Source organism: Haliotis rubra, unplaced genomic scaffold (assembly GCF_003918875.1).
Source record: "Haliotis rubra isolate DU_JTF1 unplaced genomic scaffold, ASM391887v1 Scf210, whole genome shotgun sequence".
Taxonomy (NCBI): Eukaryota; Metazoa; Mollusca; class Gastropoda; order Lepetellida; family Haliotidae; genus Haliotis; species Haliotis rubra.
Window position 1 is genome coordinate 882,760 of NW_025766115.1, and position 14,039 is coordinate 896,798.

General features: G+C 41.2%; 1 protein-coding gene across 1 annotated transcript; it reads left to right on the forward strand.

Moving 5' to 3' along the window:
- Positions 1–1,548: 1,548 nt before the first annotated feature.
- LOC124276621 (fatty acid-binding protein, brain-like) lies at positions 1,549–11,645 on the forward strand. The gene is made up of 4 exons (XM_046712271.1): positions 1,549–1,780; positions 9,775–9,947; positions 10,723–10,824; positions 11,254–11,645. Exons 1-4 carry the CDS (start codon positions 1,564–1,566, stop codon positions 11,302–11,304), a joined length of 543 nt encoding a protein of 180 aa, XP_046568227.1. The 5' UTR covers positions 1,549–1,563; the 3' UTR covers positions 11,305–11,645.
- The last annotated feature ends 2,394 nt before the right edge of the window (positions 11,646–14,039 follow it).

Here is a 14,039-nt window from a genome sequence, read left to right on the forward strand (position 1 = left end):
GTAGATCAGAAGTAACGCTTAGTAAACTGTCTTTAAATTTTTCTTGTTTTCATTGGAGATGACAATGCAGATAATGCCTTATGGCATTATTTCTGTTATTTTTTATCATCTGTTAACATAAACGTGCGTCCATTCAAATTTAAAATTACCTTTGAGGAATTGCAAATGCATGAGCATTTAACCAATCTCCTGTTAGAATGGCCTCTTTCGTCGCGGGTTTTGCTGTTTCTCCTCCGTTCAGTGCAGCTAAATCCGGATAAATATCAAATAATAAAAGTGCGGTTTATGACGTTTACTTGAATAAAATAATGCCTGCACCCTTGCGAAAGACAAATCTGGATTATCTGCCACACTTGCAATTGCCTTTGAGTCTAATAACTTACAGATTTTATTGTTTAAAATATCCAAAACGTTAACATGAATTATTGTCCTGGAGTTCTTTTGCCAAACAGTACGTGCATTTACACTCAGTATTGATTAGATGAAACCATGACATACTTATCTTTGTGATGGAGCGCCATGTTCGAAAAACTGTCTGCTACCTGCCACTTTGGAGCATTTATATTTTGGGGATGTTTTTAATTAATGTAAACTATTTCTTCTCTTTCCTGTAAATCGTTAATTGTGAAATTACTGGTTTGTATTGATTGGTCATGCTGATTATGTAAGAGACTACATTGAAAATAGTACGGCATTTTATGTCTAAGTAGTGCACATGCGCACACGGCCCAAAAAATATTGTGTGCCTCCAAATCTGAAATTATTTAAAATGTTCTTGAAAATGATGACCAACTTTTGTGCTTTTATTAGTAAATGCACATGTCAATGGAATTTGATCTTAGCCGCTTCACTACGGTGACGTAATCCAAGCTGGGCTATCCTCTGCTAATGGATGTTGCACTTAGCGTTGCGACTCTGGTCCACCAGATGTACACACTTTCGTGGATGGCACATTACGTAGCGAGCCTGACAATCCCTCAACCATATCATATCCCTATCACGCCACTCCGAGCAAAACCTTTCGTGACGGTGTTTGGTCACTTTACACTACAAGTACAATCGTTTTCTAATTTGGCATGATGCATTATGCTTGATCTACTATTGTGAATTTATAATTTCATGAATTATGATTTAATAATTAAAAAGTTGTTTAACAAAGCATCATTAAAATATTGACACAGTTCGCTATTTGTTACGAGGGAGGAGTGCGGAGAGAGGAACAGCGGAAAATGAATCAATAGCACACCTGGCTGAATTTGTGTTTTATTGTAGTTTAAAGGCCAGATTGTAGGCTATCCATGGGTACATGGAATTTCTGTTGACAGCCTGGATGATTTTTAAAAAAATATAACGTTACTATAGAAGTCTACGGGAAAACATTTTGTGTTGTGTAACCTGTTCACATTATTACACGAGCAAGTGTGTCATATGACTTATACGAAACGAGTGTTAAATTTTGAATTGCCCGAGCGAGAGCGTTATAAACCTTTTCCTTGAGCTTTAGCCTCTAACGTACAAATATTGAGCTTGTCCTTGTGGAAAGTTCCCAGATCCCTTCTAGTGATGCTGTCCCATATCGCCCGTTACTCATTCATAAGTGTTATCGCACTCACGCTCGCGTCACCACGTGACCACCTCGAGCAGACGACAGTTGGCGGGTCTCCACAAACAGCATTCGGAGTCCGACTGAACGACCGACAACACGCAATCATGTCCGCCCTTGTTGGAAAGTGGAAGCAAGTTGAGTCAGACAACTACGGCGCATTATTTGATGCTTTAGGTGAGAATTCGTTTGATTTGAATGAATTTTTTTTTCGTAACTAATATTCGTGTTGTGTATAATTTCATTGGGCAGTTGTGATAGAATTTCCACAGACCGGTTACCGTCGGGTCGGGGTAAAGTTAGAAACAGTGCTTAGCTTTAGACAAACGCTTAATCTCTGAATATATATAATTTTGATAGTAACAAATAAATCAATTTTAATTGAAAAGAGCCCCAGTGAGATGGGAGATTCTAGACTTGCTTCATTTGGGGCTTTAGCATTGCAGGGAGGGCAAGGTAGTAGGGAAAATAATGTGGCTCAGGGACTGTGAGACGGACTATACTTGAGTTCAACTCCCAACTCAGCGTCTGCTTTCTGGTACTAAATGTATCTTTCCTTGATAACTGAGGTGAGGTAAATTAGGATTAAAACTTTGCAATATTATCGCACTCATATAGCAAGGTGAAAGTGCGTGCCCGCGGGCGTGTATGTCGGAGAGAGAGAGAGTGAGACCAAATTTTCGCTCTTTGGGTAGATTCTGCAACCATATGCATGGTACTCTGCACATTATTATGCGAAGGGATTTGATCAGACTGAATAAGTGGCATTCATCTGTGATGTAGCTTTTCTCTGGGTGTACATTGACATCATGTTGTGACACCAGTAGCATGCTAGTGAGTTAGTGAGTGAGTATGGTTTTACGACGCGTTTAGCAATATTCCAGCAATATCGCCAGAAACACCAGAAATTGGCTTCACTCACTGTACCCATGTGGGGAATCGAACCTGGACCGTCGGCGTGACGAGCGAACGCTTTAACCACTAGGCTGCCCCACCGCCCTTGTGAGTTAGTGAGCACGTATGGTAAATCATACTATGAGAGAGTGAGTGAGTGAGTGAGTTAAGGTTTCTGCACTCAGCAATATTCCAGCTATATGGCGGCGGTCTGTAAATAATCGAGTCTGGACTCAGACAATCCAGTGATCAACAAGCATAGCTTAGTCTCAGAAAATATAATTTGATAGAAAGAAATAACTCCATTTAAATTGAAAACGTTCCCCAGTAAGAAGAAAGTTCTACGAAAGTAAAATCTGTGCAATTAGGAACCGATGACATGTGTCAACCAAGTCAGGGAGCCTGACCACCCGATCCCGTTAGTCGCCTCTCGTTAGTGTTTGTTTGCATTTGAACAGTGCAGGATATAATTAGACTAGCGCTTGGTCTCTGAGTATATAGGGGCATTGGGGTAGCCTAGTGGTTAAAGCGTCCGCTCGTCACGCTGAAGACCCGGGTTCGATTCCCAACATGGGTACAATGTGTGAAGCCCATTTCTCGTGTCCCCCGCCGTGATATTGCTGGAATATTGTTAAAAGCGGCGTAAAATCATTCTCACTCACTGTCACTCTGAGTATGTATAGTTTTGATAGAAACAAATAATTGCATTTAAACTGAAAATGAGCCCTGAGGTAAATATATACTTGCTTCATTTATGACTTTCGCATTGTAAAATGGTTGGGGGAAAGGAAAACTTTTGTTGGGTCTGTGAGAGAGACATATTAATCAACGACATATAATGAGGAATCAGAAAGTTCAGAATCAGAAAGTTTAGTTATAAACTAAAGCTTAGTCTCAGAAAATATAATTTGATAGAAAGAAATAACTCCATTTAAATTGAAAACGTTCCCCAGTAAGAAGAAAGTTCTACGAAAGTAAAATCGCTTGCTTCTCTCAGGGCTTTTGCATGACAGAAAAGGTTGGGCAGAAGGACAGAAAGGGTTGGGCAGAAACGGTTGTTCAGGGATTGTGAAACAGATTAATGATGCATGCCAACAGTGTAATTAATATCAATAATTATACTGATAAAAATATCAACTGATATTAACTAATACTACATTATGGTAACACTCTTTGATACGGCTTTACAGCACGTGTCTGTCTCTGATTTCAATAAGTGCATGTGTTCTTAATCAAGCAATCTCTGAAAGTAGCCTATGTACAAACGCCCGTAAGTTCTTCAATCACGTCTTCTTATCACTTTCGGGGTAGTGGGGTAGCCTAGTGGTTAAGGCATTCGCTCGTCACGCCGAAGACCCGGGTTCGATTCCCCACATGGGTACAATGTGTTAAGCCCATTTCTAGTGTCCCCCGCCGTCATATTGCTGGAATATTCCTAAAAGCGGCGTAAAACCAAACTCACTCACTCACTCACTCTTATCACTTTCGCCACCGCTATCCCAGTACAAATCAGTGTGGACTTATGCAACAGACTACATTGACATAGGGTCTCTACAGATTGATATATTGTAAACATGTCGGTGCAGCTAACCAGGTCATTCGTGGCCCAAACTGCTCAAAGTCCAAACTGTTCATTAATAAGATGCGAGCTGGCTCACTTTTTGTGCGGCATACACTGAAGGAACCACTAGGTGGTGTCTGTTTGTTTGCAATCAGGTGGCGTAGTGCAGATGTGAGAACATGCTCAGGTGAAACAGTTTAATGTACATAATATGAACGCGAACTGCCGGACAAAAGACGTAAACTGCAGAGGTACAGATACGCTGCGCATCTGAGTAAATTACGCAAATATTGATGTGAAAACTCAATTCCTATTACGTCTATTGCGTACAAGTACGCTTGTATTTTTGTAAATAAATGTGATCTTACATGCGTACACACAAACATGTCAAATCTTAGCCTGCTTACCGCTGGAGTGAGTGAGTGAGTGAGTTTAGTTTTACGCCGCACTCAGCAATATCCCAACTATATGGCGGCGGTCTGTAAATAATCGAGTCTGGACAAGACAATCCAGTGATCAACAGCATGAGCATCGATCTGCGCAATTGGGAACCGATGACATGTGTCAACCAAGTCAGCGAAACTGACCACCCGATCCCGTTAGTCGCCTCTTCCGACACGCATAGTCGCCTTTTATGGCAAGCACATGGGTTGCTGAAGACCTATTCTATCCCGCATCTTCACGGGTGCTTACCGCTGGATAGATAAAATAACTGAGGTATACTGAGAGGTTCTATTTCAGCACATGAACTTGACAACTGGCAGTTTTTCTTACTGTTTCTCATATTACAAACAACAAACGCGTAAACCAACATTTAAACTTTATTATAGCTTTACAGTTATGGAAAATGGGAAAATACCCACTAGAGTTTGACTGAGGTGGGTACAATTTATTTGGTTACTTAAAGGAAAACTAGGATACCCAATTGAGATAAACACAAGCGAGTACATAACTGAATGACCCAAACAGTTATCTGTAGCTCTGGTAAACACTTGAAAGTATTATCAAACTTGCCGGGAAACAGTCACCAGGACACTACAACCGTAAAGGCTAAAACTCAATCAATACACCGTACCCAATACATCACTATAGAACAATCAGATCTTGTTTCATTTCTCACCATGATCAAACATGGGTGTGGACCCTGCAGTTTGTAAGAAGGGAGCCAACGTCTTACTGTCAATATATAAGACACCAAAAGAACTTAAGAGCTATTTCAAAACTTGTAATAGTTTTATTGAAACTACCTGTTCGAATGCGAGCTTTAACTGAACAAAAAAACGTTTGTGTGCAATCTGGGTCTGTGAGATAAAGGTAGATCTGTAACTATAGTAGATATAATGGGTATACATTTGCATGCAATTCAAATTCAAACTTACCCGGGTCTTAATTCTTGGAAACGTCGACTGAGCAAATTAACTTTTAATATATACATGTATCTCAATTTCTTTGGCCGGTTCATATCGTGTCCTTTGCATTGCGTCTGTGAGTTGCTGTTTGTATACGCGCTGACGGAACTCGTAACTAGTGCAATGCGAATTCGTCCGATTTATGAATGTATGGTTGTGTGGCTGAATATATGTGAATAACTTTTTCAATCTCTATATACAGACACACTGAAGTTAACCATAAATACCTGGTAGTGTTGTGAAGGAAGTAGGTCTGAAGTAGAGCTGTGACGCTATATCGTAGTATCGATAATCGTGATACTGTATCTGAGATAAATATATCGATATTTTTGTTCGTATCATGATATGAATCGTTGAAATTAAAATTGTTAATGTTCACTAGAAGTTGACGGTTATGTAAAATTTACACTGTTACTTGCTATCAAAATATACTTTTTTATAGAAAATAACTAAAGATAGCATATCGTGATATGCATCGAATCGAATCTTATCGTTCCAAGATACCGCGATACGTATCGTATCGTGACATTTCCGTATCGTCACACCTCTAGTCTGGAGCTTCAGCAATGGGTGTTAATTTTGAGTACCGTATTGACACCAGTAGCCACGGCATTTGAATGACCCGGCGTTAATATTGAGGCTTGTTGTTTCTACACAGGAACAGATAAGTCTACTTCTTTAATATTACCAAATCATTTTCAGTGAGCGATTTGAATTAACCCCAAATTATTAAGAATATAGTTTCGAGTTAATTACCCCGCTTTCAACAATAGTTCAGATATGCCACAGCCTGCCAGCTTGCACTCGGAGGTAAACCGGAAGCGATGCAGGCGTTATATGTGTAACTCGTGACCACATACTGATGCCGGTCCTGATAAACCTACAGCAAAATAAACTTTGAACTTTGAATGCGGAAATTAAATCCAGAATCATACGTTTCTGGCATCAACGCATATGTCCTGCACTGCAAATCATACCATCATGGATATGTTTAATAATGAACAAATGTAATTCAGAATCTTTTTTAAGAAACAACCAAATTTTACATTGAACATAGGCGCTTACATAAGATTTTCCCTGAGGAGCATTTCCCCCTAACTTCATGATTTATGTGCACACACCCCCCAAACCCGCCCCTGAGTAAGATGTGGTACACACACGATAGACATATACAAGGCGAGTGAGCAGTTCGAACCAATGATCAGTGAACCTTTTGAGAAATTGAACTAGGGTTCCTGCGTGATCAGCATGACACCACCGTCGGAGCTATCTCGACGTCAGTTACAGCCTACATGCACAATACACGGTGCGTGCAAGGTTAATGCAAGCCATATATTTAAAGGGGCTATCGGCTTGAAGAAATAGGCAGTCCCAGGCAGTTTATTCTGACGGTGTCCCAACTGATATATACGACTCAAAAGACGTTAAATACCGATTCTTTCATATTACCGCAGAAAATGTCTTGACAGATAAATTACAGAATCATGAAATACTCGGGTATTCATTTTGTATATAACGATGCAGATCAGTGGGTTGATGATAACCGTGCTATAATAGACAGGAACGCTGCCTGTTCAACACAGAGAACTATCTGTAAGGCCGAGACTGTACATAATGTTATCACTGCGACGTTCTGCTATCATTGTTTAACGCTATCTTCTTAATTTGGCTGTTGACGTCAGTTTGTAAGATTATCTCCGGACACGATGACATCAGACTCCCCAACTTCTAAAACTGGTTATACAACACAAAAACGTTTGCATGTGATGTAACCGGAAGTCACGTCTTGTTGAATACGTCTATCAATCTCTTTCCTGGGTGGGGATTGACAAGCTGATATGTAGGACAATTGACGACGCCGTCACGAGCCACGTCTACCTAGATGAATTCACTCATGGTCGGAGTTGACTCATATATGGCGACAGACGCGACTACGTCCACAAATGTCGTCTGCTGCTCAGCTTTCTCGTATAGATAACCTTGAACTTGGACCAGCTCATTTATCAGTCTAGTTGGCTGTTATCTGCTAGGACACGTCTGTTCTAGTTCCCACTCCTCCGTCCTGACAGTTATTGCGTCATTACGTTATGTTATCTTTATTCATTACTCATTATGGACTTAACATCCGACGTGTGTGCCCCCTTTTAGTTATCAGTGTGATCACGCCCATCTGCCTCGTGACTCCTCTAGCGACAAAGCAGGTTAATAACGTTCCTGAACGATTTGTAAAAGATACTGCACATCGATATAATACCATGATAATAGGAAATGTAACGTCTCTTTCGAACAATATTCCAAACATGTACATCGTACATGAACCGGTAGGATAGGCCAGGCCCTCCCTTTCCGCGAACACGTGGCGTCAAAAGCATCAACACTTATTTTCAGCGTTTACATAATTTTCAACGCTGTGCCTTTAACGTTTTGTAATGTGCATATAGTGTGTTTCTCAAGTGGTCAAAACCAAAGAAAGGTGCCAGAACATAAAAAATAACAGTTTTGCTTGGCAGTTTCTATCCATTCATTCTTCGAAAGTTAAAAAAACAAAGAGACAGTCAACTCAAATTATCAACTAGTTTGTCAAGCACAACCGCCGTAAGCAATAGATGGTGTAAGTGAATGTTGACTTCCATGACTTCCGTATCTTAATGTGCCACCTGTCCAGACAAAACGACCTCTTGAAACCGGGTAGATAGGGCCTTATGTGACCGGATGACCCTGTGACCTGTTGATCCTTGCGCTTCCGAGGTTCTGTGCAAACTACTTCTCCTCACCCCAAAACATTCCAGGCACACTACTGGTGGATTGGCAATCCCCCACCATGGTGCATAGGCCACTTCCGGCCACAGCTTGGAGAGATAGCCGGGGGGTGGGGGTGGGGTGGAGAGGCTTGGGGGGAGAGGTGGAAGGTGGCGTGAGACTGAAGTGGTGTCCATCTCCCCTTTTTAATTCTACATACTAATTACTATTTGAATCTTACCTTAAATAAGCAATGTGTTTCACTAATCGTAAATACATTTTAACGGAAGGTGTAACAACTCTCATACTCCCAGAATTGTTTGCATATACTCATCTTTTGTATTCTAACTACTGATCTCAAAATACATACCTCATTTTATTATTACCGCTAGCTCAATATTTGGTGTCAGTATGTCAGACGTTGTATCAAGGAATGTTAGTGACTACGCCACCACGTCCAATGCCCAGCGAATATGACTGACTGTACCCCATCGCTGGCATTACCTTGTTTTTAGGAGTATTAATGACTAGACCATACAGGCAGCGGCACAAACTGCATTTATATGTTAAGTAGTTGTGCTTCTATCGAAGACATAACACAAATGAACAGAGATGTAAAACGTTTTCAGTTAGAATATGATGGGCTTTAAAACTTCCAAATGTATATAGGGAGTTTGGAATGAATATTAAGAAACGTTTCTATAATGTCTGAACTTGTAAATATTTGATCAAGGCTGGTGTAGGTTAACACTGAAGGCAATATAACATACGGTTACACGTCAAACTTACCTAGCTTACCTGCTCATTGTTAGATTTCAGCTCTTGTTGGGGCCATTCTTCTGTACTTTATCATGGCATAACATATAAAGCAGGAACGGTGAGGTGAGGTTAAATATTTTAACGTCTTTGGTATGACGCAGTCGGGGATCGAACCCGCCTTCCGCGCTCCGGGCGGACGCAATAACATGGCACTACACCACGGAGGCGGTCAAAGCAGGAACGTGTCGAAACAATACAAACCAGGAATGTCCTATGGGTTTCTTAAAACAATTTTCCGAAACTTTAAAACTGGCGATTTCCGGGGGCCCTTTTCTAGTCTGTCTAATCAATAGAAAAGTTTTTAAAAAAGAGTCAAACTCAAGTTTAGTGTGACTGGGTAAGTTTAAATTGCCTTAGCATTAGGAGAATTTAACATATGCTATATTTGGGATTACACTTTCTTAGTAAAGTACAGATTCTGGTATTTTGTTGGGTTGAGACCCATCCGGGATTCGAACCCACACCCCTCAGAGTCAGGCACTTAATCGCCGAGGATGTGGGTTCGAATCCCGGATGGGACTCAACCCAACAAAAGTACTAGAATCTGTACTTTACTAAGAAAGTGTAATCCCAAATATAGCATATGTACATTTGGCCACTTTCATTGTGGCATTGTGTATTTATTAGGAGAATTGTTCTGAGGTTCTAATATAGTTTTATGTAGACATGTATTTTATAATAAGGTAACTTTATTTCTGAGACTTAATGTCAGTGTGACCATTTTCCTACCTCGACTTTGTTTTCTGCAGGTGTGCCCGCTGAGACCAAGGAACTGTTCCTGGCCAACAAGGCGGAAGTGGAGATCGGGAACGATGGAGACACGTGGTGTATCAAGTCCACTGTGATGGGAAAGACACGTGAGGACACGTTCAAGCTGGGGGAGGAGAGAGACGGGGTCTCCATCGTCGGGATGCAAGTCAAGGTAACACAGGGCGGGGCTACAGGTGGCGGATATATGCTTGTTATGGGTAGAGGGTATGTGGGTGGGAGATATAGGACATGTAGGTGGGGGATGTAGGACATGTGGGTGGGAGATATAAGACATGTGGGTGGGGGTATAGGACATGTGGGTGGGGGATATAGGTCATGTGGGTGGGGGTATGTAGGACATGTGGGATGGGGATATAGGACATGTGGGTGGGGGGATGTAGGACATGTGGGTGGGAGATATAGGACATGTGGGTGGGAGATATAGGACATGTGGGTGGGAGATATAGGACATGTGGGTGGGGGATATAGGACACGTCTGTTGGTTAGATATAGGACACGCGTGTTGTTGGGATATAGGACACGTGGGTTGGTGGGAATATAGGACATGTGGGTTGTTGGGATATAGGGCATGTGGGTTGATTGATATCGGAAATGGAATAGGACATGGGGGTCAGGCGACATAGAACATGTACAGTTATAGAACAAATGAACGTATGGTTCAGGGGGTAGTGGATGTGTGGAAATATACAGCACGGGTCAGTAACGTGTCAAGTCTGTTTACAAGACAGACACATGTTACAGGAGAAATTGATAGTATTCCATAAATAATACTCCTATGCGAAATATGACTCACGTTCAAGCAATACTATTCTATTTTTGTTACAAATATTATACCAGCAAGGACCACTATTTGTTCGCGATCCCCTCGGGAATAAAATATTCATTCTCGTGTTTTTAAAGCATACAGTGGATGTTCATTATTCCAGTTTACAACGACCCTTGAAGGAGACGCACTTGTGGAAGTCAGCAAGGCTCAGGGGAAGGAGGTCATCACAAGACGAGAGGTGAAAGGGGGACAACTGGTGTCGGTATGTATACTCAATTACTTACAAACGTTTACCCTTCCACTATTCTTTAATAAGATAACAAAAGCATATAGTCCCGATGTTTCTACACCTGAAAACATCGTGCTTCGACGATAGGGCAAACCGAAAACAAAATAGAATATACAAGTTTAAATTATTATTTTTTCTTCAACATATTCTCTGATTATGTTACCATGTGTACTGTGCCAGCTGAGGTCATTGACTAACTTTTACTTACTTGTTGTCACGCAGTAATACCCACGGGTGAAAATCCGTTTTTTATATTTGTTTTCATAGTTAGGACACGGGGAAAATTTGAAAATCAATTTCAGTAAAAAGTTTGTTTGTTTTTTGTTTAATACGCGCTCAGCAATATTTCAGCTATATGGTTCAATAAACAAACAAATTACTTTATGTTTGTTTTCTCCTCAGACCTTCACATTAGGCGATGTCACTGCTTCCATCACGTCCAACAAAGCCTAACCGACCTCTCCTGTGTAGTCAGATGTCTTAAACAGGGACAGAAACCTACTGACTTAAAACGTGCAACGACAAAACGCACCAATCGGGTGTACCACTCTGGAAGCATAATGTGATATGAACTTATCTCCCCTGTTTGAAAACGTCAACTTGCATGCGTTTTGTTTATTGGAAGTTCAAGCACCTTCTGGAATGATACATATAAGTGCCTACAAGTTTGAATTAGTACTAAACACGGTACAAGTGTTTTGCTAGAAAAGTTGAATTTCTGAAGACAGCTGATACACAAATTCTGCTTGTATTGCAGTGCTTGTTTTTAAAGATAATAAAGATAATTACTTGTCGGTTTGTCACTGTCATTAAATTGAGTTCCATTTTTCCGAACTGATACTTCTCAAGATGTTTACCCATATTAATCTTTCGAGTGAGAGTGAGTTAGGTTTGACGCCGCTTTTGCAATATTCCAGCAATATCACGACGCTGGACACCATAAATTGGTTTCACACATTGTACCCTTGTGGGGAATCGAACCTGGGTCTTCGGCGTGACGAGCGAACGCTTTAACCACTAGGATACCCCACAGAACATTATCGTTCGAAGTTCTTTCTGCATAATCTTACTAAGTTCTTCGGTCACTTGAAAAATGCTTTTTTCACACGAGAACGAATTGCCAGGTGTCCTCAATATATGATTTCTGTAACAAAAACAAAACAAAAAACACTTAAAAAATGAAGTTGTTAGGCTTCTTTACTGATTAAAGCTTCGTGTTTCGACAAAAATATACTGACACACAATGAAAAAGCAAAACCAAATTCAAATGAGGAAAAATTCACAAACAACAACATTTGGATGAAAATTGTAAAAAAATTGTTGAGAATTTCATTGTGCCTCAATTTCATAAAAGATGATGACAAGAGTTCCGCCAATATGGCTGACAGGTCAAGCTTCACACACAGACCCCCCTTACGTCCGTCAGTAGCGAGTGCGACCACTCTGAGCCTGTACACATGCACGGTGTCGACGTGGCATGGGTTCGCACAAACGTCGAACAGGTGCTTGGGGGATGTTCTGCCACTCCTGTGGGTCAACCGAACGACGTTGTTTGGCTGACGTTGACGTTGATGAATCCGGCGACCAAGCTGATCCCACAGGGTGTTCAATGGGGTTAAGATCTGGCGAGACGGCTGGCCAGGGAAGCACAGGGAATACCTGCTTGGTGGAGGAAGTCTCTGGTAAGGCGTGCCGTGTGTGGTCGGGCATTGTCGTGCTGGATAGTGAACGGCACTTGCACATGTCCCTGGTTGTTCAGGGGTGGCTGAAGAACGGGTCTTAAAATCTGATTGACATAACACTGTGCTGTCAGTGTTCCATTTATCACAAGGAGATCACTCCGAAATCTGGCATTAAGTGCAGCCCAAACCATCACGCTTTCTACATCAAAGCGATTCCTCTCAAGAACACAGTCATCATGGTAACGTTCATGTTGCCGCCTGTACAAGCATTGTCTTCCATCTGCAAATGAGACTCATCGGAAAACACCCAATGGCAGAACCTGTGCACTCATCGAAAACGCCCAATGGTTGAAGATTCGTGGTGGTTGTGTTTGCTGCTGTTTAGGCGATGTTCACTGAGCCGTCGGTATTTTTGCTGATGACTGTCTGTGGATGGGATAAAACGGGTTGAACCATCCCCAGTGCCTTTTGTTCATGCGTCCTTTGCCTTTTATGCGTCCTTTTATGCATGTCATGATAATCGTGCACCCCATCAGGTCCAAGGAATCTGCCAGAGTTGTGTTTTCATGAACAGTACCCATGCCAGAAACATGAAAAGGGTTCGAACCCAGATGTGCATATGACTTTATTCGGCAACCTGACATGATTATATTTTCGTGTGACGAATGAAATTGCTTCAAAAAAACTTGTTAGAAATTGCTAAAATGGGTTTTGCGTTTTCAATGTGTGTCAGTATATTTTCACACACCAGAACGAATTGTTTGCTGGACACACCGGGTTTATTGGAAATATGATTTGTGTCAAACAAATTTGGTTACAAAAGAATTATGTTTGGCTCCTACTGAAAAAACTCGTTTCGAAGCAGCTCTGGACCAAACACGTCCCACCGTAATGTCAGTAGAACGATACCTGTGATACCTGGCGACAACTGAGAGAGACGTCTGCTGTATGTTACGTAGCGTTGTACGTATGGCTGTACACCAAACGGTTAGTGACAATCACTGGTAATTAAAGTACTGTATTAAAGTACACGAAACAACAGCACTTAACGAGATTAGTAAAACTAAACATAGGAAATAAATTCAACCGTAACACATACGGTTTTTGTGGAGCTGGGCCGTGGCACAAAGCGATCTTAGCTCAACGCCCGTCATAAGTCTATGTTAGAGAATGGGGGTTGTCTTAGCGCTAAGATTGCTTTGGGCAAGTGGGTCCTCGTGCCAGTGGACTAGATCAAGAGACCTGCTGTGAATATGCAGTTGCTTCAAAGATGTCGTCGTCTCAACCAATGAAAACCGCGGGAGCAAATATTGAACAATTAAGATCTCGTCTCAAGGCCGAGCACGAAAATCTATTATCATGCATTATTTCAAAATAAACACATACATTATTTTGTATATTGAACGATGTGTGTCGCATGGTTGTTAGCTGGTGTAGTGCAGAAACGTTTTATTTTTAAAGTTCTACAAACTGATTTTATACGACTGAACGAAAATGTCATCTGAA